The 22,815-nt window shown below is 43.4% G+C and overlaps 3 protein-coding genes across 3 annotated transcripts in view; 2 read left to right on the forward strand and 1 right to left on the reverse strand.

Annotated features, from left to right (window-relative positions):
* The first annotated feature begins 1,118 nt into the window (after window positions 1–1,118).
* On the forward strand, window positions 1,119–3,443 carry myf6 (myogenic factor 6). Its single transcript, XM_012841355.3, has 3 exons — window positions 1,119–1,658; window positions 1,841–1,937; window positions 2,037–3,443. The coding sequence occupies exons 1-3, from the start codon at window positions 1,143–1,145 to the stop codon at window positions 2,150–2,152; spliced, it is 729 nt and encodes a 242-aa protein (XP_012696809.1). The 5' UTR covers window positions 1,119–1,142; the 3' UTR covers window positions 2,153–3,443.
* Window positions 3,444–7,096: 3,653 nt separating this feature from the next.
* myf5 (myogenic factor 5) lies at window positions 7,097–9,590 on the forward strand. The gene is made up of 3 exons (XM_012841358.3): window positions 7,097–7,576; window positions 9,022–9,097; window positions 9,387–9,590. Exons 1-3 carry the CDS (start codon window positions 7,097–7,099, stop codon window positions 9,584–9,586), a joined length of 756 nt encoding a protein of 251 aa, XP_012696812.1. The 3' UTR covers window positions 9,587–9,590.
* Window positions 9,591–13,380: 3,790 nt separating this feature from the next.
* Window positions 13,381–22,815, reverse strand: part of lin7a (lin-7 homolog A (C. elegans)) — a 32,502-nt gene continuing 23,067 nt past the window's right edge. Inside the window, exons 4-6 of the mRNA XM_012841348.3 lie at window positions 20,259–20,468; window positions 18,263–18,478; window positions 13,381–15,250 (exon numbers count right to left, since the gene is read on the reverse strand). Of these exons, the coding sequence (XP_012696802.1) occupies window positions 18,263–18,478; window positions 20,259–20,468 (426 nt within the window). The 3' untranslated portion in view covers window positions 13,381–15,250. The remainder of the gene's footprint in view (window positions 15,251–18,262; window positions 18,479–20,258; window positions 20,469–22,815) is intronic.

Raw genomic sequence — 22,815 nt, forward strand, 5'->3', positions numbered from 1 at the left:
AACAGAAGAGCACAGACTGACCATCGCCTACATCACAAAAGCAACAGATTATATAGCCAGCTCCATGATGTCCAGACTGACAGACTGAATTTCCGACTGACAAAACTATTCCATACCTATATATGATGTACTTATTAGATGTAGTTAAGAAACCTAACATTCAGTAACATACACTACATAAATATGTTTTTCTTGTCTGATTGTTTAAAAATTATACATAGGTGTTAATATGGAATCTAATATAAAGAGACACTTTTGTATTGCCAGATAACTTCCTGGTAAGCAACACCAGACAAGTACGCTCAACAACTTGCATCCCACAGTAAAAACATTCACAGGAGACCATGTGAAAGATGCCAATGGCCACACAACACCTCAAAGAAGCCTTTCATCTATTTTATGAATATAAGATGAATGAGCCTTGTGGCTATTTCTGCCACACATGCGCAAGTTTTCAAAGTCGTTTTGACAGTGCACATTCCTGTCTATTTATGACGGGAGATGTCACCAGCTACAACTACTGCAACAGCTTGTGTTTTCATCATAAGCAAGGAAGGCTTGATTTCCAAAAATGGAATAAGTTAAGTTACAAGAGGTGTGGAAATATGAGTTCTAAGGGAGCTAACAACTCTGGTTAATTGTTCACCCTAGGTCATTTTAATCCATACATGTTGGCTATGCCTACACCTTCATTATTTATTTTACTATAATTTGTATATGAGATGTGTGATTTGAAATATTTCCAGATGTTTTAAAAAACAGTTAAAGGACGAATACGTGTGTAGAGTTTCCAACACAGGCCCCGTAGATCAAAACTGACAGTGGACGCGCAAGCTGAGAAGCAGCGCCAAAGATACAGTATGTTGCCATTTCAGTGTGAAACAGATATTGAAAGCACCTGTCATAAGTTTGAAGTGACGTTTCAACTTTCATTGAGAGGTGTTAATGCGCATTTATTTTCTACACAAACTCCAGTGATAGTAAAGACCCATTGAAAAAAAGTTTGATGCACTGCGACAGCTAAGTGTAGGATAGAGTTTCACATTCTATATTTAAGCCGTGGAACTTGTGTCACTGGGCTATTTAAATGCCATGGACAGAGTCCTCCTGTCAAAACACTAGCTGCCCCATGTTACAACAATATGATGGACCTTTTCGAGACCAACACTTATTTTTTCAACGAGTTGCGCTACCTCGACGGAGACCATGGATCGCTGCAACACTTGGAAATGGCCGGAGTGTCACCTCTGTACCCAGGGAATGACAGCCCGTTGTCGCCGGCACAAGACCAAGTACCGTCGGAAAACGGAGATGATAGCAGTGAAGAGGAGCACGTTTTAATGCCGCCGCGGCTCCAGCCGCATTGTGAGGGACAATGTCTCATTTGGGCTTGCAAGATTTGTAAAAGAAAGGCTGCCCCGACAGACAGACGTAAAGCGGCCACACTACGTGAGAGAAGGCGGCTTAAGAAAATCAACGAAGCATTTGAGGCATTAAAGAAAAAGACAGTGGCCAATCCCAATCAACGCTTGCCCAAAGTTGAGATTTTACGCAGCGCCATAACCTACATTGAGAAATTGCAGGATCTGTTGCATACATTGGATGAGCAGGAGAAAACGTTGGGAAACGACCCGTATACTTATAATATCAAAGAGCATGTAAGAATCTGGAACACAGCGCTCCATGGTGCACGTGTGCTGTTAGTCATTATTGACACTTCATCCAGGCAATAATTGTACATCATTCTAAGTGTTACATACCATAAAATTAAAAGGGACGATAACCTACTGTAACACAAATTTAGAGTTAGTTGTTGAAGCCAATGTGTCTGTGTATTTAGATGACCTGCAGTGAGCATCATTGGGAAAAGACCTGTCAGAAATGGCAGAACAGCGACAGCGAGCATTCCAATGCGCCAATGACGAGTCATAGAGAAGGTTGGTGATGTGTTTGGCAAAGGTAGATTGGAATAAAATAGTAGGCTACTGTCATCTCTTTAAAACCCTGACCCCTGTACTTTCCTTTAACTCTTTCAGGCAATGCTGTTGATTCTTCCGGATCAAGTAGCCTTCGGCGCCTTTCTTCAATTGTTGACAGTATTTCAAAAGAAGAGACGAAAAACAATTTCACTGAAGATGTCTCGGGAAAATGAACAGTTATTTCAATTTTTTCCATGTCGTTTTTTTTTTTCAAAATCTGATGATTTTTATATTTTAGGTTCACTGAATTTCTCCGACCAGAATTTCCGAACTGATATTCCAGGCTTTTGGAATGTTATTTTTGACATAAAAAGTGTCACTATGTATTGTTTTTAAAGGTAAGCTTGAAAAGTGTAAATATTTTATATTTTAAGGACAATGTTTAATTTATTTTTTATTTATACAGCAAATCCAAAAAATTAATAGACAATAAATTGCCAAAGTGTCAGACCCTGACAACTGTCTTTGTCTGTTTATAACATTTATATCAGCTACGTGGTTTTATTTTTTCAAAGATTGTAGTCACATAGCTGATTAACTTGTCACATTCAATAATTAACTTATCATGCAACACTTTCCCATGTAATTGGTTCCAAAATTATTATTAAGACACTTTTGGTATACTTTCAGATACTTGGATAGGCGATTTGCTATAGGGACATTTAAAAAAAAAATATTTGCTGCCTTTTACTGCTTTGGCCAAAGTATCTCAGAACTGTTTACCGTGATTTCACTATAACCGTGATTTCCCATGCCTCATGTAAGAAATTAATTTATTCCTGGCTTATCAACCATGCACCTATCAGTATTTAAAAGCCCTAATGCCCTCAGTAACCTGTTGTGTTGGCCAAGGACCACTGATTGGGTTAGCCTTCTGCTCCAAGCCACCAGTTCCTTCAGATTTACGAGTATTAAAAAGCCATAAAATCCTGGCCCCGAAATAGCCTTCTTGGCAGTTCTGCTTTGTTCCAGCTGGTATGGAGTGGCCCTGGCCCGCCACAGTAAATTTAGTCACCCCTACAGCCACAGTGTCTTTTTTATCTCCTGATCAGGAGATGGAAACTTGGTCAGGAGAAAATGGTGTAAAGCCCCATCATGAAACCTGTGCCATTCGCATGATTAAAGATCATAATGACTTTCCCACCCCAGGCTTTAAGACAGCACTCACTGGTTCTATTCCTATTTCTCAGAATGTCTAACATCTCATTTGACAACTACAGAAGAGGACCATGGGGGCTGTGTGTGTGTGTGTGTTTAGGGGCCACTGAGGTTCATATCGGGCGACTGGGCATGTATATGTGTGTGTGTGGCTCGGTGCACTGTTGTGTTTGCATCGTCTTGCAGAGAATGTTGTCTGTCCACTCTCAGATATCTTGGCTTGACACACGCTGCCTGCCCTGACCCCTCTGTCTGACCCATCCCTCACCCTGACACCCAAACACACTCACACTACACACACACACACACACACACACACACACACACACACACACACACACACACACACACACACACACACACACACACACACACACACACACACACACACACACACAACACACACACACACTCATCTCTACACACACACACACACACACTCATCTCTACACACACACACACACATATCCCTGTGCCACATCAAACCAATCATTCAGGCCTCATGCCAACACAAATCATTTAGATGACAATTCATTTCAGACTATGTCCAAGTATACCTCAGGGCTGTGGGAGCATTTCAGAGTGTGAACAGAAACTGCATTGCGCTTGAAATACTGAATGTGTAATGGTTCTTGTAAGAGCTCTGGGGAGGTGGTGTTCAAAACAGTTCCATACAAATAAACTTTAGATGAATCTTCTTCAGTGCTTGTTCAGTGAACACCAGACTGACAAAAGGACATATTTAAAATGCATGAGCCCAGGTGAAGGGTGACAGTGAAGGCAGAAGTAATCTCATTTTACATTTCTTTTGGACCGGAAATGGGAAATGGTATTTTGGGTTATTACAGTTGGAGTTCAAAACAAATCATTTCTGTTAACAAACACACACACACACACAAACACACACACACACAAACATACTCATGCCGCGATGCCACTCCACTTCTTATGCTTATAACAAAAACCATAAAACCACAATGGTCGCACAGTTCCTCTCTTTCTGGGGAGTTATTCCGTGAGCATTCTGTACATGGCTGTGTGGTTTCCGATAAGGTATATCATATTGTGAGCAGTGCACTTCAAAGAAGACCGTCTTCTCTTCCCTTCCAGACTCCAGACTGAAAGGGGATATCTCTTTCTAGAATGTTCTTTTAATGGGCTCTGACCAGTAAAAATCTGTGTGAGATAATGGCTTTGAGTTCCCAATTCAACACTTCTCCAAACCCTTTCAAGCCATGAATTCAATCAGCCTGCAGATTTACTGTTTATTTTGGGGTCTTATGTGCACCCATATCTCTCCTTCGGTCTAAGTCAACAGGAATCCTTTCAAGCGGGCGAAATGACCAATTACCATGTGTAGACATCTGGTCTGATCATCTGGGTACCTTTTGATGTATCTTCACTGAGAATTTGTCAACTTTCAGTTCAAGAGACTTTAAAATGTTGATTTCCAAAAATACTGAAAATAAACAGGTTTTAAATTTGCTGATAGAAGTAAATAAAATGAGAACACACATTGGGGTATTCAATACGTTTCTGCCTGAAAAAGTCAGAAATCCCCACAACAAATTCACCAAAGAGGTTCTGAGTTTGGGAGAGAAAAACAGCCATCTAAGTAGTTAAGCCCGATGAAAAGAAAAATGTAAAGGAAAATGGAGACTGTGATTTATTGCCGTTTCCTAGAATATCCTGCTACTAAATGATTCCCCACAACTTTGTAGTTGGCAGCATGCTCTTATTCGTTGCCAGACAAGTGCTGTTGCCAGTCAAACCATCTGATCATGTGATATGATCCTATCTACTCATTTGGTGCGGAAACAAGGTTGCCAGTGTCTTGGGCAGACTGGAATAAAGTTGCACAGGAATGTTAGGCTACATAAATAACAATACACTGTTATTCACTATTTTTTATTTTAAATCTAAATATTTTCATAAACACAATACAATTTCAAATTCTTGTAGACCACCAATAATGATGTTACCCAGCCACTTCAAACTGTTCCCTAAGATTCATGTTTACCTATTCGATTTCACATGTATTGCTATATTTCACATTTATATGTAGGCTAGGCCTACTTTGTGTGTATAACAATTTTGAGACCATCATCTTTGTTAGGTGAATGGTACGGATAATGATGTCCTTAGATGTGAAGGTATCCAAAAGGTTGTACTATCAAGGAGAATATAACTTACGGAGATCTATTGCTTTCCTGCACTTAACACAGGTCCTGACCCGTGATAATAACACTTCAGAAGTGAGGGAAAACAAACTGTGTCAAATTCCCAAGGGAGGCAACTCGGTCCGCCATACCCAAGACGGCTTAGCGCATTCAGTGGAGGTACGGCAGTGAATGATGTACACGCAGTGATGACATAGTGCTTGAGCAGTCTTTTTGAAGGGGTTCAATTATCGAGTGCGGGCAGGTTTTCTAGTTGCTTGTGTTGTTCACAGCTAATTGCCTTTGATCATTACGACAGCTTGGGAGGACCAGCGCCCCAGCAATGTCTTCTTCAGCTGTGCGCAATGCAAACTACCACGGTCATTCAGCGTCAGGTATCCTGGGTGTTTTCTTAGGTGCGCTATGTTCCCAGAGTTGCAGATGCCAAACGTTTTAACACGTTGTGTGAAATATCCGTATTGTATCCATGTAAGCTGTCAACACAGAACGCGTAGGAATGACCTCACATAAGAACACAAACTTTCAAAGCGGTTTATCTTTGACTCGAGTTAATTAATACTGTTTATTGATGGAGAGAAAAAAAGCGTTTTTTTGGTATTAAATGGTAATGGTAAATGATAATGATACATTATCAGGGCAAACTGTTACAATGACTTACAATTTCTTTCACAGTCTTTTGTCTATGTCTTTAATAAATGTAAATAATTTGCTAAGAAGCCGTTTCAGTCGAGGATAGCCTACATTTGTCGCCGAGTTGTTAACTTTTTCATAACGGACTAATGACCTTTAACAAACACGAACACCCTTCCTCTTGACACCTTCAATGATCAGTTAGAGCCTATTGGAGGAGTCATCACACCGTCGTCAATGTGCCATGTATGAAATGTTACACCTATCCTTGCAGCTGGCACGCATCTGTAACGCTATTTGTCTCAGCCGTAAAATTAGTCTGCAACCCCTTAAAACGTAGAGCAACTCCATGCATTTTTTGCCTCAAAAGTAAACTGATGGCATCTCCCTTAGATGTTGTTAAGATGTATGCAACAGATTGTCAGTTGGCCAAAGACAAAAAGCTTCAAACCAGCCCTATGTTAACCGTTAACAAAGACGTTTTACATTCTCAAATAATTGTAGTGATAGGTGTAACAAACAGGAAGATGTGATTCCATTCATTACAGTCCAGTCACAATGCTTCAGGGGCTCTTTTTTCACATATTGTCTTTTGCTTGTTTCAGAATTAGTAATAGTCATTAAAAGAGTGTGGTCCAATGTGCCATCTTGTATACGTTTTAATCATGTAAATTATATGCAGATGTATGTATAAAGACAATGTCAAATAAAATGTGTAAATAAAGATACCAGTTTGAGTGTAGAACCCCATTGCAGTGTGTGTGTGAAACAGCAAGCCAACAGATGTGGGAAACTCTGCAGGGTGTTTCTAGGGGGGTGGTGGGTGTTGGGGTGGGGTGGGGTGGGGGGTTGAGAAGGCAGGGCGGAGAGTTGAGCTCACCCTAGGCTGGGGCCAGAAGGGCCATGGTAATTAGAGCTGGCCAATGTGGGCCCTGGGATCCACACAGTGGCATATATAGGAGAGGTGAGGGCCCTAGAGCTCCAGCCCCCTCACATCACTCACTCACACTGGAGCAGCCCTCTTCCCTAGGCTTCCTCTACCAGGCTCCTCATTCCCTTTTGACCCAACCACGCCGAGTCCAGCAGCCCAGCAGCCCAGCAGCCAGCTTCCTCTTCCTCTAACGCTCTAGCCACAGCAGCCCAGCCGACATGGACGCCTTCTCCTCGTCCCAGGTGTTCTACGACAGCGCTTGTGCCTCCTCGCCCGAGGGTTTGGACTTTGGGCCCGGCGGCGAGCTGGCCGGTTCGGAGGAGGACGAGCACGTCCGGCTCCCCGGCGGCGGGCCCCACCAGTCGGGCCACTGCCTCCAGTGGGCCTGCAAGGCGTGCAAGCGCAAGAACAGCACGGTGGACCGGCGTCGGGCCGCCACTATGCGCGAGCGCCGCCGCCTCAAGAAGGTCAACCACGCCTTCGAGGCCCTGCGCCGCTGCACCTCGGCCAACCCCAGCCAGCGGCTGCCCAAGGTGGAGATCCTGCGCAACGCCATCCACTACATCGAGAGCCTCCAGGACCTGCTGCACGAGCAGGTGGAGTGCTACTACGGCCTGCCCAGCGGAGGCTCCGGCGGCGGGACCGGGGAGAGCGGCTCGGAGCCGTCCAGCCCCTTATCCAGCTGCTCCGACGGCATGGTGAGTGTCTCTCAACGCCTCTCCAAAACCTCGTCCGGCCCGCGGAGAGGCTCTGCCCTCTTTGTTCCGTTCACTGAGCCCCCCTCGCCCGCTCACAGCTTGGCTGCTGACGGAGTCCCCACATTTGTTCCTGTGTTGGATTTGTGTGTGTGGGGTCCATGTTTTCCTCTTAGTGCTTCATTTAACGAGTAGTATTTAAAGTGTTGTTGGCCTAAAATATTCAAACTGCCGTGTTGCCAAGCTGATATTATGAACACACAGTGATATGATTAGGGGAGAGTGACATCCTATGCATTTACCAGCTGTATGCATTTCCAATTTGCAGCGGCAAACTGATATTTTAATTGATATTTGTATTGGACTGTAAGAAATGTGTTCAGCCGTAATTTTCATTGCCCTTTCGCGCCAGACAGAAAACCCCTCTTAAGTGTGCTTCTGACCCTGTGTCTGCCAGTCGCCTCTGATCTGTGGCCTTTTCCACTGGGTTCTGCTGAGCAGCTTTACCTGAGCTCTTCACCCCTGACTCAGCTCTCCCTCTCCCCCAGCATGGGCAGAACTAATCGCTGACAACATCTGTCTCTCTTTATGTGCCAAGATATTGCCTTACTTCAAGCCTTTAGCTCGCTTCTTTATCTGTTTGGACCCATAGCCTCATCACCATCTCTCATGTTGGTGGACCACTTTGAAGCGTTGATTTTCAGTGCAACTCAACCAAACATTTCAGACATGGGATGCCTGTCTTTTGCATTTGAAATATTTGGGGGGGGGGGGGGGGGGTTGTGTTTAACCCAGAGTTTGCAGTGTTTACAAGATTATTTCAACTGGTCATTTAAAATGGATTAGGAAATAAGTAGCACAGCATTTGTTTTACCGAACACATTTGCTGTAAACAAGCTTAAACATTTGGTCTGGGACCTTGTTCTCATAAGGTTCGCCCAGAGGAGATTAATTTACAAAAACACGGCCCAGTCTGCGTGGGGATGGCGGATATTGTAATGACTTTCCCACCACTGGACACTTTATGGCCTAATAAACTCTGGAAAATCCACCTTGGTCGAGGCTGGCAGCACGGCCAGCGTTGTGGTGCATTCCTTCCTGACTGCATGTACTCTACTGGTGCCAGGATTTTCTGCAGATTTACTCGCAGAAAGTGTCATCTTGCACAAACTGGTGTGGCTTCCACTGCTCAAATCGATTGGACACGCTAGGAGGTCCGCATTTTCACGGCGGGGCCTGGAGGCTTGAACCTTGGGGTGTCTGAGAAAAGTGTGGGACTACTAAATATGTGCTCGCTCACTCACACTGGGGCTGCTCGCTTGCTAGTTCCTGTTTTAATGACAAGAATAGATAGTGTTTGTGCCTGCTGTTGATATTTCATGTGTAGCTCCACTGTACTGTGTTTAGTAATGGGCTTGTATCTGATCTGTTTCTTTGTTTTGATTTAGATGGACTGCAACAGTCCAGTGTGGACTCAGATCAAAACAACTTATGGAAACACATACAGCTATGAGACACAAAACGGTAAGAGTTTTCAACAGATAAGCACTCCTCCATATATTTGTTTCTGTCTCTGTCTATTTCAGTTTGAGAAGAGTTCTCTTCCTCCTCATCTTTCTCTCTACTATCTGTTTCTCTCTCCCTCTTTCTTCCTCTCTCCCATACTCCCATACTCCCTCTCTCTCTTACTCTCTTTCTCTCCCTCCTACTTTATCAGAGTACTCTTTCGAGTTCTCTAAGATGCTGCTCATGTCTACCACTTCATCAGCGATCACTGACCTTTCCTCTCTCTCTCTCCCTTGCTCCCGCACAGTAGCTGCAGTGGGCAGGATCCCCGCCACGTCCAGTCTGCAGTGCCTGTCCAGCATTGTGGACCGGCTGTCTTCTGTGGCCCCCGCCGGCCCTCTTGGCGTGAGGGATATGGTTACCCTCTCGCCCTCCAGCTCCGACTCCTCCCCTGCCACCCCAGACACCCCGACCTCCAACACCAGGCCGGTCTACCACGTGCTGTGAAGAGGGGAGAACTGCGTGCGTGTGTGTGTGTGTGTGTGTGTGTGTGTGAAGGGGGGGGGGGGGGGCATGGCTGAACCTGGGGGCATAGGCTCCGGAGTCTCAGCTTGCAGTCGGACAGCCTGCCAAACATCATGGACATAACCGCGCCGCCCGTCCACGTGGAGAGATTCATTTTCAGAAGGGTTTTGTATGTGACTAAAATAGTCATGGTATTAGAATCACGGAGGAAGAAAGAAAGTTTGAACATCCACAAAGAGCAATGAACTTAAAGAAGAGCAGTGAAAGAAGCCTGCGTCACAAGAACACTATTACTGAAAAACACATCTTAAAAACCACAGCAAATACTAAAGGTTGAGCAATAGGTCTTCACTTATCTACCCTCATTAATCTTCACCATGTACATAGAATTGTAAATATGTATTTTAAATGACAATAATTTGTATTCATTTTTTGTATCAAATGTATCATATTTAATTGAGCATGGCGAAATGCCTTTTCTTGCATTCACCTATTGTTAACTATAAATCATTTGTATTTATATAATTGCATTAATTCCTTTCATGATGACATTGGGGAATAAAAAACTTGTTTCTATTATTCTTATGCAAAGCTCATAGTCTCAAATAAGTATCCTCACTAACAACCATTTCTCATGCCAACTTCTTTACCATCTGTCCTTTTGAATTGTGCTGTGGGAAAAGGAGGTGAGGAAAAGTGTGTGTATGTGTGAGTGTGTGTATGAGTGCGTGTGTGTGTATGTGTGTAAGTGTGTGTGTGTGTATATGTGTGTGTGTGAGAGTGCGTGTATATGTATGAGTATGTACAGTATGTGTGTGTGAGTGTGTGTGTGTGTGAGTGTGTGAGTGTGTGTATGTGTGCGTGTGTATGTGTGTAAGTGTGTATGTGTGTAAGTGTGTGTGTATACATGTGTGTGTGTGTGTATATATGTGTGAGTATGTATGTGTGTGTGTGTGTGTGTGTGTGTGTGAGTGTGTGTGTAGTCTGTGTGAGAGGGAGAGAGAACTTTATAGAACTGTTTGCTTTAGTAACAAATGTTGCACATCATCAACACCCAGAAAATCTATTGTTTTGAACAAATGGCTGGTGCTGACACTTCGTCAGAGTTCCATCACCTCTCTCTCACACTAACACACTCTTTTTAACACACCCCTTTCTTTTTTTCTGTCTTGCCTCAAGACTTTGTGAGAAGAATAGGACTTAACTACTAATTAATGTCAATAACTAAGCCTATAATACACTTTTGATCTACGTTACACAAACACATTCTTTTTAGATGATTTCCTCCTTTCCTTTTTTCTGTCTCATCTCACCACGTTGTGAGAAAAATAGGACTTAACTACTAATTAATGTCTCGTATTACAAAGCAGGCATTTTCTACTACAGGTTAATACATCGTATTCTTAGCATAACCATGTAGGCTTTTCTTAACAGCATGGCCAAACGTTTGTGAGATATAAACAATGTGACATTTTTAGAAATCTGACATAACGATGGGTTGTGTTGGCATAGCAAACATGAGAGTCTGAGACTCTATTTCAGTTGAACCTATAACTAAGGCATTTCGCCAGACTCTCCTCATGGAGTAATTTTCCGTGGCTAAACGTTGGACATGACGCAGAAATAATTCACGCACCAAGTCAGTGACATCAGACGGCATAACAAAAAAAAACAAATCTGTATAACCGAATGTGTAAATATATGACAAGTTGGTGCAATAACCTATAGACATATTTTTTTTAATTATTTTCACAGAATTAGCCATAGCTTGAACACACGCCATTTTGTAAAGACTAAAGGTAAGGTCATTTTTTTCAACCTCTGATGCAAAAATCCTAGACTGGGTACAGGAGCATGCTGTTGTAAAACGTTGTAGCCGCTAGAGGGCAATAGTGTGTCTGGTAGTCTACATCCACCAAAAAATGTGAGCGTACCTTTCTGATTTGTGGAGATAGGCCGTTGTGGCTCAATTTAGCACGGTAAAACTATCCCACAAATGTGTGTGTGGGCCTATATCTGACTTAAACTGAAGACTCAAAGGTATGGTCATTTGAACTGAGTGGAAAACACACGGAATCAGAGGAACGCTCTGCTCTTAAAGTGTAAGTCTGCTCTGCTCTTAAAGTGCATTCGTCTCCTCCGAGCAAGTGCCCTTCTTGCGTGTGTTGTCAAGGAAACAGGTAAAATGGCGAGTTCATGAACTCAGATGCTCAGAACATTGCACTCTTTATATGTTTAAAGCATCACATTTTCTTTCACTGGAGCACACGTTTTTAGTGGACTTCCAAATCACAGTTCACCACATTCTAAAATCATAGACTGTAAACTACAAACTGTCATTTCAAAGGCTCTCTTTAATTCATGTAGGCCTAATCTGCAAACTGTTAACTAAAATACAAGAAGCAAAGAGATTAATCATGTTTTGTTAAACATCTAAACAGGGCTGTATAGAGTTTTTAAGGTTACCTTTTTTCTATGTACAACATCGCCAGGCAACTCCCAGAGCAACTATGAGGAAGGTTTATGTCAATAAATATCCTTCACTTTGTCTTTACATCATTGTAGCGAAGGGAGAGCATAGTCACCCCACCCAGACTTGAACTCGGGTCTACAGGGTGCCAACCCTGCACTCTGACCCTAACGCCAAAGAGCCAGGCACATAGGTATGACAGTCAGAGCACATACTCATGTGTAGTGACGGCACTCCGTCACACTCATCGTCAATCTATTCTGACTCTTAATACCTACGTCTGCATGCATAATGAAGGTCTGACTTGAAGGCTGGCGTTGCTGTCTGCGATGCTTAAATAATAGCTGTGCTTAGCATTGGGCAAGCCAGTTTATATTGACAACATGTAATAATGCACTAGTGATCTATATTAGGCCTTCATTTGGGTTATGTTTTAGTAGATTATATCTTCCAAAAGAGAACACTGTAAATTCAGGCACATAGATAGTCCACTTACTGTACCAGAACTTGTTCTGTGGAAACTGAATTGGCTACACAGTAAAAGGCACACCAGCGGCATACATACCACCATAACAGCATAACCTTACTGGAAAGAGCATCTTTATTGCCCTATTAATGATCATGTCCGTAATGCAGTACCCACTGTTTTCCAAGACTGGTTCCTGATTTTGTCCAAATTCACACTCAGTTGCTGCTGCAGCTGCATATAGTCTCTACAGCACCATTCATCATGGGCCGGAGCACACAGGCATTAGTCTCACTGTCTGCCTCCTCTATTGACTTCACATCGCCAATTGGCTTTATATCTGCACGATTAAACGCGTGATGGGAGCGGGCACATTTCAATGTGAGAAAACATCTTCCACCGCCACAGAAGCGAACGACCCCTGACCTGCTCAGGAGGGTGAGAGAAAAGAGCACGGCAGAGTTTTCAGAGAATGTAATGGCTTGTAGACTGCTGTGTCACTGTCTGTCTGGCCACTTGTAATGAAAGCTACTGCAAGTGATATGTTTTTTAAAATAAATGTGGCTTTATGTTCTGATGGCTGTTGTGAAGAGAGATGCTTTGAGAGAAAAAAAATGTCTCTGTTGACTCTTCTAATCAGCAACTAATATCAGCATTGTCTGTCTGTGATTAACCAAATCACACTGTGATATGCCAGTTATTTTGTGAGAAAAGAGGATATGAACAATCATGGCTGAGACTAAAGATGACCGCTTGAATTGCTAACAGCATTCTTAAGATAGAGGAGAATCACAAACAATGTGATTGAGGTCAGATATGTGATATTAAATGGGAGAATAATGGCTTTAGACACACACATATATTTATTTATACAAATATAATATGTATAACAATTGCATATGACTTGGCAATGTTTTGTCTTTTTTTGTAATATTTCTATATAATAAGTATCTACAGTATATTCAGCCCCAAAAATGCAAGTCATTGTTAAGAAAATGGGCAAACATTTCTTACAAAAGGAACAAGTTAAAATCCAGGTTGACTGCGGATATGAACAGAGGGAGAGAGAACACTGTCACAGCTTGGTATGGACTCTCTATCAGAGTGGCACATTGCACATGGTGGGTCAGTTGGTTGAGTGGCCTCCCCAGAGGAGCTAGTCTTACGACATCAGTGGGGCGCTAACTGGTCAACAAAAATCTGTCTACTGGAATATTGTCAGAAAAATACAGATACATTACTACTTCAGTTAGTGTTTGTTCATCGGTTTCTATCCCTTATCTAGATCTATGTGTTTGGTTGTATTAGGACACAAATATTAATCAGACTACTTAGCAATTAGCTTAGCTATTCTAACAGATGTTTGTTACGGTATGAGGATGTTCTGAGAGAGTGGCCCCCTGTTGGTAAGAAAAAAAGTATATAGAAATGCTTGGCTTGGAACAATGATTGTCAAAAGGTGGCATTGAACAGCTGACTGAATAAAATGTCTCCTTATATGGTGAATCAAATGTAACTCAATGGTATGAATAACCTTTTGCATCTTTTACAAAATCACATGTACTTTGATGATACATTGACCGAAGAATAAAACTCTAGACATATAATAAACTATAAAATAGAAATATTCAAAAATAACAATAAATATCACCTTAAAATTTCCTTTCCTTAATAGATATATCATTTTTTTCACATTCCATTTGTCCTTATTTACTCACATCAATGGTTAAATAATATTTCTATGCAAATTTCACTTAAATAACTTTCTGACTGTTTCCAGATGGAAATATGTCTGTCACATTCACAAAATTGCAGTAATGACATCCGTATTATCACTGGTAGTTAACATTGTTCACTATATGTCCTCCGGGTTGTCAATTCAATACACAATCAATTATGCAGTAATCACAATGACTGCACTGTAATAAACTGTGATGTGCAAATGACCTCATTTCTGGTTGCAGCTAGCTTATGTCACACAGTGCATAAGATACAGTATAATTTAACTCTGGTGTCATTTAGCTCGGCTTTCCCCCATAACCATAACCTCCACAAGGACGTGTCAAATAAACTGAGGCGTGTTATTGCTAAATCTACGAGAGTTTAGTTTTCCTCATACAAAATATTTCTTGCTACAGTATAGAAGGTAAAAAAGAGCTCACATTTATCCAAATTAAGACACATTTGACTCGAAAAAAATAAAAGCAATGCTCATTCACACAGACAACAAGCACCAGTAGAAGAAGTGTTAAAAATGTCACCATATAAAGCTGTGGCAAAAAATACAAAGGAGAAGAAAATCAACTCGGTCAACACAATGGGGGTCAAAAAACCAAGAGATAGAGGACAAAGGAATACAAGTATCACAAACTACGAGACAGAACCTTCTCATAAAAGGGCCAGAACTTAGAACTATCAGAGGGCAACTCAAGAGCAACGATTCTAAAAGACCAATATAGTGCTATCTTGCTTCTTACGTTGCTGCACACATTTCTCGAAGCACCAGTGTATAACAGGACACACACCACGGATTTTTTTTTCACTTCTTGAACATCTGTCGGTAGAGTACACTGAAATGAGGGCAAGTCTTCATTGGCCAAAAAACGCTGTTAGTCCGCCGGGTTGGCTGTTGATCGCCTCCTCTGATGGTTGAGTGACGGGGCCTCTGGAGCTGCTGTTGAAGGTCCACTACTTCTTCTTCTGGAACAACCTGTCGAAAAGAGGCGCAGGACAAAATCTGAGAGCAACACTTGATGTTTGCTAACATTGCCGCTGCCTGAAAGGTCTTACGTGGTCTTTTGCCTCTGGGAAATGAACTTATAACCTTGGTGTTATCAGTACCTTGTTCTGCCAGTTGAGCTACACAGAAATCGTGACTGTTTCTGTCCTTCCTCTTCCAGTAACTCTTCGAGGGCATTATTTTAACTGATATGGCATTGATCGTTTCCACACACTTGATCCCTCTAAATCCCCTAACCGCAGTTATGTGAGGAGAAGCTGTACCCATCTACCCAAATCCCCCATAGATGCCTGTCATGTGTGTACCCAGATTTCACCAGATCCGATGCCTCTCCCATCGGTGCCCAGATATCACCCAATCCGGTGGCATTCATTCTGGGGCATTCACCCCCAACCCTCCCCCCGCATGGCACACAGTACAAAACATGCCAACGGCGAAACCAGATCCCCCTCAACCCCCCTCCTCTTCTCCTCAGTCCTTGTCCTGTTCCTGTACACAAGCCTGTTTCTCACCCTGTCAGTGTCGCTCAGCAGCTTAGCCACGAGTGAGGAGAGGAGAGGAGAAGAGAAGAGAAGAGAAGAGAAGAGAAGAGAAGAGAGGAGAGGAGAGGAGAGGAGAGGAGAGGAGAGGAGAGGAGAGAGGGGAGGGGAGGAGAAGAGAGGAGAGGAGAGGAGAGGAGAGGAGAAGAGAGGAGAGGAGAGGAGAGGCCCCTGTGACTGTGCCAAGCTGATAATACCAGAGTGATGTACGCTCCGAGATCCCGCGTGCCAGGGACTATATTTAATACAGTTCTGCTTTATAACTCACTGAAAGGATTAGGAAGTGTAGCCTCATTTGTGGGGATGATGTGGTTTCTGTTACTTTTTCTCTCTCTCTTAAAAAATATAAAAAAATGTGGGAAAACCTTGAGTGTAGATTTTGCAGTCAGCAGAGTGGGGTGTGCTATGTGCACCATTAGCAAGATGAACCGTGGCCTGTTCAGTAGGCAAGCTCAAAGCGGTTAATTACATTCCCCTCAATAGCTTTGTAATTACAACACTGTGGAATGAGGCATCTGATTGATCCATTTCTCTACCGTGTGGGGGAAGTCCAGCCCATGTACTATATATCTGATCATTTTTCCTGAATGAATATTTGTGGTCTGTTTTCCCTGTGCGCATACATACACACACATGCGCACACACATACACATACACGTGCACACACACACACACACACACACACACACACACACACACACACAGTAACAACTTCAGTGTACTTCTCAATGGTTCATAATTGCAATAACGTGGCGATAGAGCTCTTGAAGAACAAAAGAGGGGTAGCCAATCTGCTAAATATAGTAATGAGTATTTTTTTTTTTTATTCCAAGTGAGATCACTTTGAACTGTCTATGCAGCACCATAAGCTGGGCATAGCCATTTTTTGAAATCATCGCAAAGTATTAATTGAAGTGAGATGATTTAATGAAGTAAGTGCGTTACGCAATATGACTTCTCATAGCTGATGTTTCAGTGGCAGGATGCGATGGATTCAAATGCCTTAGATGTCCTAGGTGAGTCGCATCGCTCCAGCGATTAGCTCGCTCTGAAACTTTTCTACACTCACGGTCTCAGAAGTGAAGGAGCGCCATTTTTTTTTTCCTTATTGCAAAATAAATAATTCACCACCCTCACAGACACACACACACAGAGACAGACATACACACACACACACACACACACACACACACACACACACACAGACACACACAAACCCACACACACAGACACACACACATACACACACACACACAGACACACAGACATACACACACACACAGACATACACACACACACACACACAGACACACACCCTCACAAGTATAATGGTGACTCTGCATTGCTGGGTCAGTCGAGCAAGTTAAAAAACAGAACGGAACAAGTCCCTTCAGAAACAACAGGCCAGAAGATCATGCTCTGCAATCTGGAGAATATGAATAACTGATAGAACTGCCAGGCAAGAGCAGAGCATCTAGGCAATGCACTGTGATGTAATATGAATTAGCCATACAGGACTAGAATAGAGATTTGTGACGAATACTGAAACGCTGCAGATCTATTGACCGTCATGTTTTCAGCTTTATCTACGTATAGTTTCTGAAAAGGCTTCATTGTGTAGTGATCATTGTCATCAATCAGACAGAGATGATCAGAAATAATACTCGGTGTATTATTTACCAATGCTTGAAGCTGTTTGGAAACTGGGTTCTTATTGGAAAAGGCAACAGATATTCACACACAGACACACACACACACACACACACACACACCATGCGAAACATAACATTGTGAGGACATAAAGGTTTGAAATGACGCTCCTCGGTCTTCCTCACGGCCGGTGAAGGAGACGGGTTGACAGTGAGTGGAAGGCCCAGTCATGCATGACCTCCCTCCACACACACACACACACACACACACACACACACACACACACACAAGTCCAGTCATGCATGACCTCCCTCCACACACAGTGCCAGCCGGTTCGGGCACAAAGGGCTGCCTTTGCCCACACACAATGGGCATTCTGATGTGCAGGGTATGACAGCGGAGTCTGCAGCGTGGAGATCAGATCCAAACCGTGCCAGGCAATTGCGATGGTCATCTCATGCACAGCTGATGCCAAGCGGTGGCACTGATGCCCGCACGACACCCTTGATGCAACCACACACCCCCCCGCCCACAGCTTGGCATGGTTCAGCCTGGTTTTGAGTGGCTTGGCTCTTGGCTCGAGCACCTCAAGCTCAGCTAAAGCCAAACCAAGAGTGTGTGTGTGTGTGTGTGTGTGTGTGTGTGTGTGTGTGTGTGTGTGTGGGGGTGAGACCTGATGCCCACCCTTCTTGCCCCTCTGCCGGTGTAGGTCGTGTCGCGTTGGCCAGCCCGGTTTAACATGCTCCCATGTTCTTCCCACCGGGTGACCCCTTAAAGCAATGAAAAGCCTCACCTACGACATGTGGTTCTGCTGCGCGGACTGGTTCTGCTGCTGATGCTGCTGGATGAGCAGCTGCTGCTGTTGCCGTCGGCGGGCGGTGCGCAGCTTCTCGAAGCGTGCCTCCATCTCCTCCAGGACCTTGGGCGTGTAGCGCACCACCAGCTTCACCGTGTCCTTGGCAGCTTTCAGCAGCTCCACCGCCTTCTCATGGTGCTCCCCTTCTACACTCTGAGGAGGAACACGTGTAGATAGATATAGTGTAGATAGATAGGGAAGGTAAATAGACAGAGACATAGAAACAGATATAGATATAGTGTATATAGATAGGTAAGGCAAGTAGACAGATACTGTACATAGATGCTGGGATGGATGGATAGATGGATGGATGGATGGATGGACAGACAGATAGATACTGTGCATTTATAGATGATGCAAGAGGTACACAGACAGATCAGCTTCAACAGAGGAACAACAGAAAAAGGAGTATATATTTTCTGTACTTTTCACATCCATAAATGCTGTTTGTTTTTAATGTGTTTTCTATTCACGCCCAGGATGAAAAATGACTGTTATGAAAAGTCCTCCAAACTCCCTCCGCTTTGATTCTAAAATCCCATCTCGTTTTTTGGTCACGTTCCCCAAGTTTCTGAAAAAATGGTATGCAATTATCTCAGTGTCTCTCATTGTCTCTGCACGGTTTTCCAAGGCTTATGTCTTCAGTTAAGCCTGGCAAGACAGATTTGTTAATGTATTCTTCATGTTTGATTTAATTAGCACTCCTCCTTTGAATGTGAAATAATGAAACACTTACATTTCAATTCAAAAAGCAAGTGTAAAAAAAAAAAATCACACTAATCCTGCGGGAAGTGGCCTATAGGAGGCAGGCCACGTAATTATAGTGTTTGTAAGAGAATCTCAATTCTTAATTCAAAACACGCATTGAAATTACTAGTCATTTGCAAATGAGAAAAAGTATGCCAACACTGGTACAAAAATGAATAGAAAGTTCTTGGACTCACAATTAAAAACATGTCATAATCGTATTTGGAGATGAAACATGAGCAGCTAGTTCGAAAGCAGCAGACATGGTGCAGCTACTTCAGTAAAAATGAAACTCTTCCTCACTGCACGTCTGCTCACAAAAAGGTGGAATAAATGTACCGCAGTGACGGAATTAAAAATTCTGACACACCTTCCTGTCTGACAGCTAAAAACCTGTTGCTGTTTTTGACCCGCTCGCTGTTGAACGTCACATCATCATGACAACTATTATTAAGAGATTGTTTTTCGCAGGCTGCGCCGAGGCCTCCTCGCTAATTAGGGCTGGTGACACGTTCATTAAAAAAGTCTAGCGCCCTTCACAACAAAGCCATTTACATACGTCGGATGTTCAGTGGAATTTTTTAGAGCTACTTCCAATTACACAATGCAGTCCTATCAAGTGAACTCTCATCTCTGGATGGCACTTCTATGAGTGTTAAAACACTGATGAGCTTCTTTAACTGATGGCTCCTTGGTCTACTTATCTAGGATTATTGATTGTGAATCTGTCAATGCAGTGTTGAAGCTTCTGCACAGCTATCAGCAACTAACAGCTTGATGCATATGTTTAGACTAAGACTTTATGACTAAGATATACCACACTTCAGATAGGTCTTTATGCCAGTATTGAAAAGGCTTTCTACAAATAGGAACATTCCTCTGTGTCTATATTCATAGGTTCATGGATCAATCCCCAAGGAAGGTATCTGCTTACTGATTGTGAAGCCTTTTTAGATCACACACACACAGAGGCAGTGTATGTAATCTATTCTACATGAAACATCGTGCAAGTTTACAATAACACAATTCCTACTGAAGTGCGTGCCCAGTGAAATGGCCTTACCATCCCATTGACAGACAACACACACACACACACACACACACACACACACACACACACACACACACACACACACACACACACACACACACACACACACACACACACACACACACACGGCCTTACCATCCCATTGACAGACAGCAGCTGGTCCCCTCTCTTCAGCCCCCCGTGCCGCTCCGCCACGCCCCCGGGGATGATGCGGGAGATGTAGATGGGCGAGTTCTGCTCTTTCCCTCCCATCACGTTGAAGCCCAGGCCCTCCTCCGTCTTCGGCAGCTCCACCACCCGAGGGTGCGAGTGGCCTTCACTCGCTGCAAAGGCTGCTACTGTCGCCTGCGAGGGACACACATACACCAACACACACACACACACCACACACACACACACACACACACACACACACACACACACACACACACACACAGAGAGAGCAGATGTTCTGTGTTAAGTTCCGTTTTTGAGACAGATCAAAATCACTTGTTTACACTCACAGTTAAGTTCAATGATAAGGCAGACTGATGCCTATGCTGTTGGATCTTTACATCATCCATCTCTATAGGCCACCATAGAGCACCTAGAGAGTGAAAAACGTCCTTTTGTTCTAGTGACAGTAGCAAGAGATACAGTGCATTCTTTAATCATTTATTAAACAACATCATTTCTTTTACATTATTTAAACGATTTTAGCTTAAGGGTGCAATATAACAAAATGGAAAAAAAAGTGAAGAAGGTCTGAATACTTTCTGAATGCACTTTATAACCTGGATGCCTCGGGATTTGGGATACACTGCAAAAGTTGCGCTCCGATTGAAAAAAAAAAAAAAAAAAGCCAAAACACAACCAAGAAAAATATATTGGTTTGTAACTCTAGGCATTCAGTAGGACCCTCATATCGTTTCCCTGCCCTATCTGGGACTACAGCGTGGGGGAGAAGGGAGGAAGTGTCAGTGGGGGTGATGAATGTGCCTGGCTAGAGGATTTTCTGGCCGTGTAAGCACTTGAATTAATGTTCCTTGTCCCCGCGCCAGGTTGCAACAGGGATTCCTCCTGTCCAGTGGCCTTTTCTCTCAAAGGCTGGTTCAGGACACAAGTTCCATGGAGTAGCTCAAGGCTCAAGTTCTGAAGAGTGGCTCGGGACATCAGTGCTCTATGGAGTGGCTGAGGGCACAGGTTCTAAAGTTCTGAGTGGCTCAGGACATAGGTTCTGATTCAGTTCTAGAGAATGATCTCTACAGAGGGATTCAGAACTTGAAAGAATGGCTCTGGACATGAGGATAGTAAAGAGCAGAGTGCTGTTTTGGGTAGCATCCACAAAACCTCCTCTGTTTTGTTGTTTGTGTGTGTGTGTGTGTGTGTGTGTGTGTGTGTGTGTGTGTGTGTGTGTGTGTGTGTGTGTGTGTGTGTGTGTGTGTGTGTGTGTGTGTGTAAGAGAGAGAGAGAAAGAGACCCTGTTTTTGTGAGCCCAGAGGCCATGCTGGAAATCGACTTGAATCTCAGAGAGTCAAAGGCAGGTCTCTCCACTGATCCACACAGGTGTCGCCACGGGTGACTGTCTGTCAGCTTCGCCTCATTATTAAGCTATTTCAGTTTGGGGGGAAAACAGGAGTTTGAAAACAGCGTTTTTTCCCAGGCGTTTGATTTGGCTTTGGGCAAGTCTGAGCTTGAGCATGAAAGTCACTCCCCAACCCCATACCCAGTTAGGACTGAGAAACCCAGGATGCTCATGATTCTCTGTGAACTTCCTCTCACACGTCTTGGTCTCCCTCCCTCGTCTTCGGCTCAGTAGGTGAAATACGCATTTCCCTCCCCCCTGGCTCAGGAAGTTGGTGTTCAGTATGCAAGATGGCGCCTCTCTGTCTCATCACTCTCCCCTCGACCATTTCACAACTCCATCCCTCCCTCCCTCCACCACCCCACTCCGCTTCAGTCGAAAACTAATCAAGGTGAACTTATTTGCGCGTGAGATGATATCCTGAAGCCACACAGAGAGACATACTAACACGTTTGAATAAGAACAAGCCACAGTTAGCGTGCTCCACATGGCCAGAGTTATATTGGCACTGGGCTCGCAAATTAAGCTTTCCTCTTCTGCACATAAATCCACACGTTTTGACAAAAATGCCCCGTCCTATTACATCAACCTCATACTGTGAACTGTGAAAAATGCTTAAAATTGGAATACTGGCCTCATCTCATCATCTCCCTCATTTTTATTTGACCCAGTTCACCCAAGAACAAAGAGCCATGGCTAAAGCAGACCCTCGCCTCTCCTAAAGGAAAGCAATTACAAAACCTGCTATGGCAGAATGATTCAATTAGAGTGCTACTAAAAATGACTGAACTCCCAAAGCGCTCAGTTTCCTGAGTAACACCTCTGGCAAACAAAGACGGCAGAGAGAGAGAGAGAGGGAGTCTTCTGTGATGCCTGATGTTATTTGTTCAATCAACCAAAAATTGAATAAATCAACGAATCACTTCATCAATCGACCGATCAATCAACCAATCACTTGACCAATCATTTGATCAACCAACGTGTCTATCGATCCAGCTAATTTAATTTATAAAGCACTTTTAATACCAGTGGGTGCAGTGTAGAGGCCGCTGTACATGCTTGTCATAATAATCATAATCATTTATTTTATGTGCCCTAGACCATTTCTGCCCTCCAGAACTGCCCCCG

The sequence above is a fragment of the Clupea harengus genome, chromosome 16 (assembly GCF_900700415.2).
Source record: "Clupea harengus chromosome 16, Ch_v2.0.2, whole genome shotgun sequence".
Lineage (NCBI taxonomy): Eukaryota > Metazoa > Chordata > Actinopteri > Clupeiformes > Clupeidae > Clupea > Clupea harengus.

What these genes read in the sequence shown, in the direction of transcription:
- myf6 (XM_012841355.3), top strand. Translation starts at nt 1,143, where the DNA reads ATGATGGACCTTTTCGAGACCAACACTTATTTTTTCAACGAGTTGCGC. An exon ending in CTTATAATATCAAAGAGCAT is followed by an intron (nt 1,659 to 1,840) that starts GTAAGAATCTGG and finishes CTGTGTATTTAG; the next exon opens with ATGACCTGCAGTGAGCATCA. An exon ending in AATGACGAGTCATAGAGAAG is followed by an intron (nt 1,938 to 2,036) that starts GTTGGTGATGTG and finishes TAACTCTTTCAG; the next exon opens with GCAATGCTGTTGATTCTTCC.
- myf5 (XM_012841358.3), top strand. Translation starts at nt 7,097, where the DNA reads ATGGACGCCTTCTCCTCGTCCCAGGTGTTCTACGACAGCGCTTGTGCC. An exon ending in CCAGCTGCTCCGACGGCATG is followed by an intron (nt 7,577 to 9,021) that starts GTGAGTGTCTCT and finishes GTTTTGATTTAG; the next exon opens with ATGGACTGCAACAGTCCAGT. An exon ending in CAGCTATGAGACACAAAACG is followed by an intron (nt 9,098 to 9,386) that starts GTAAGAGTTTTC and finishes GCTCCCGCACAG; the next exon opens with TAGCTGCAGTGGGCAGGATC.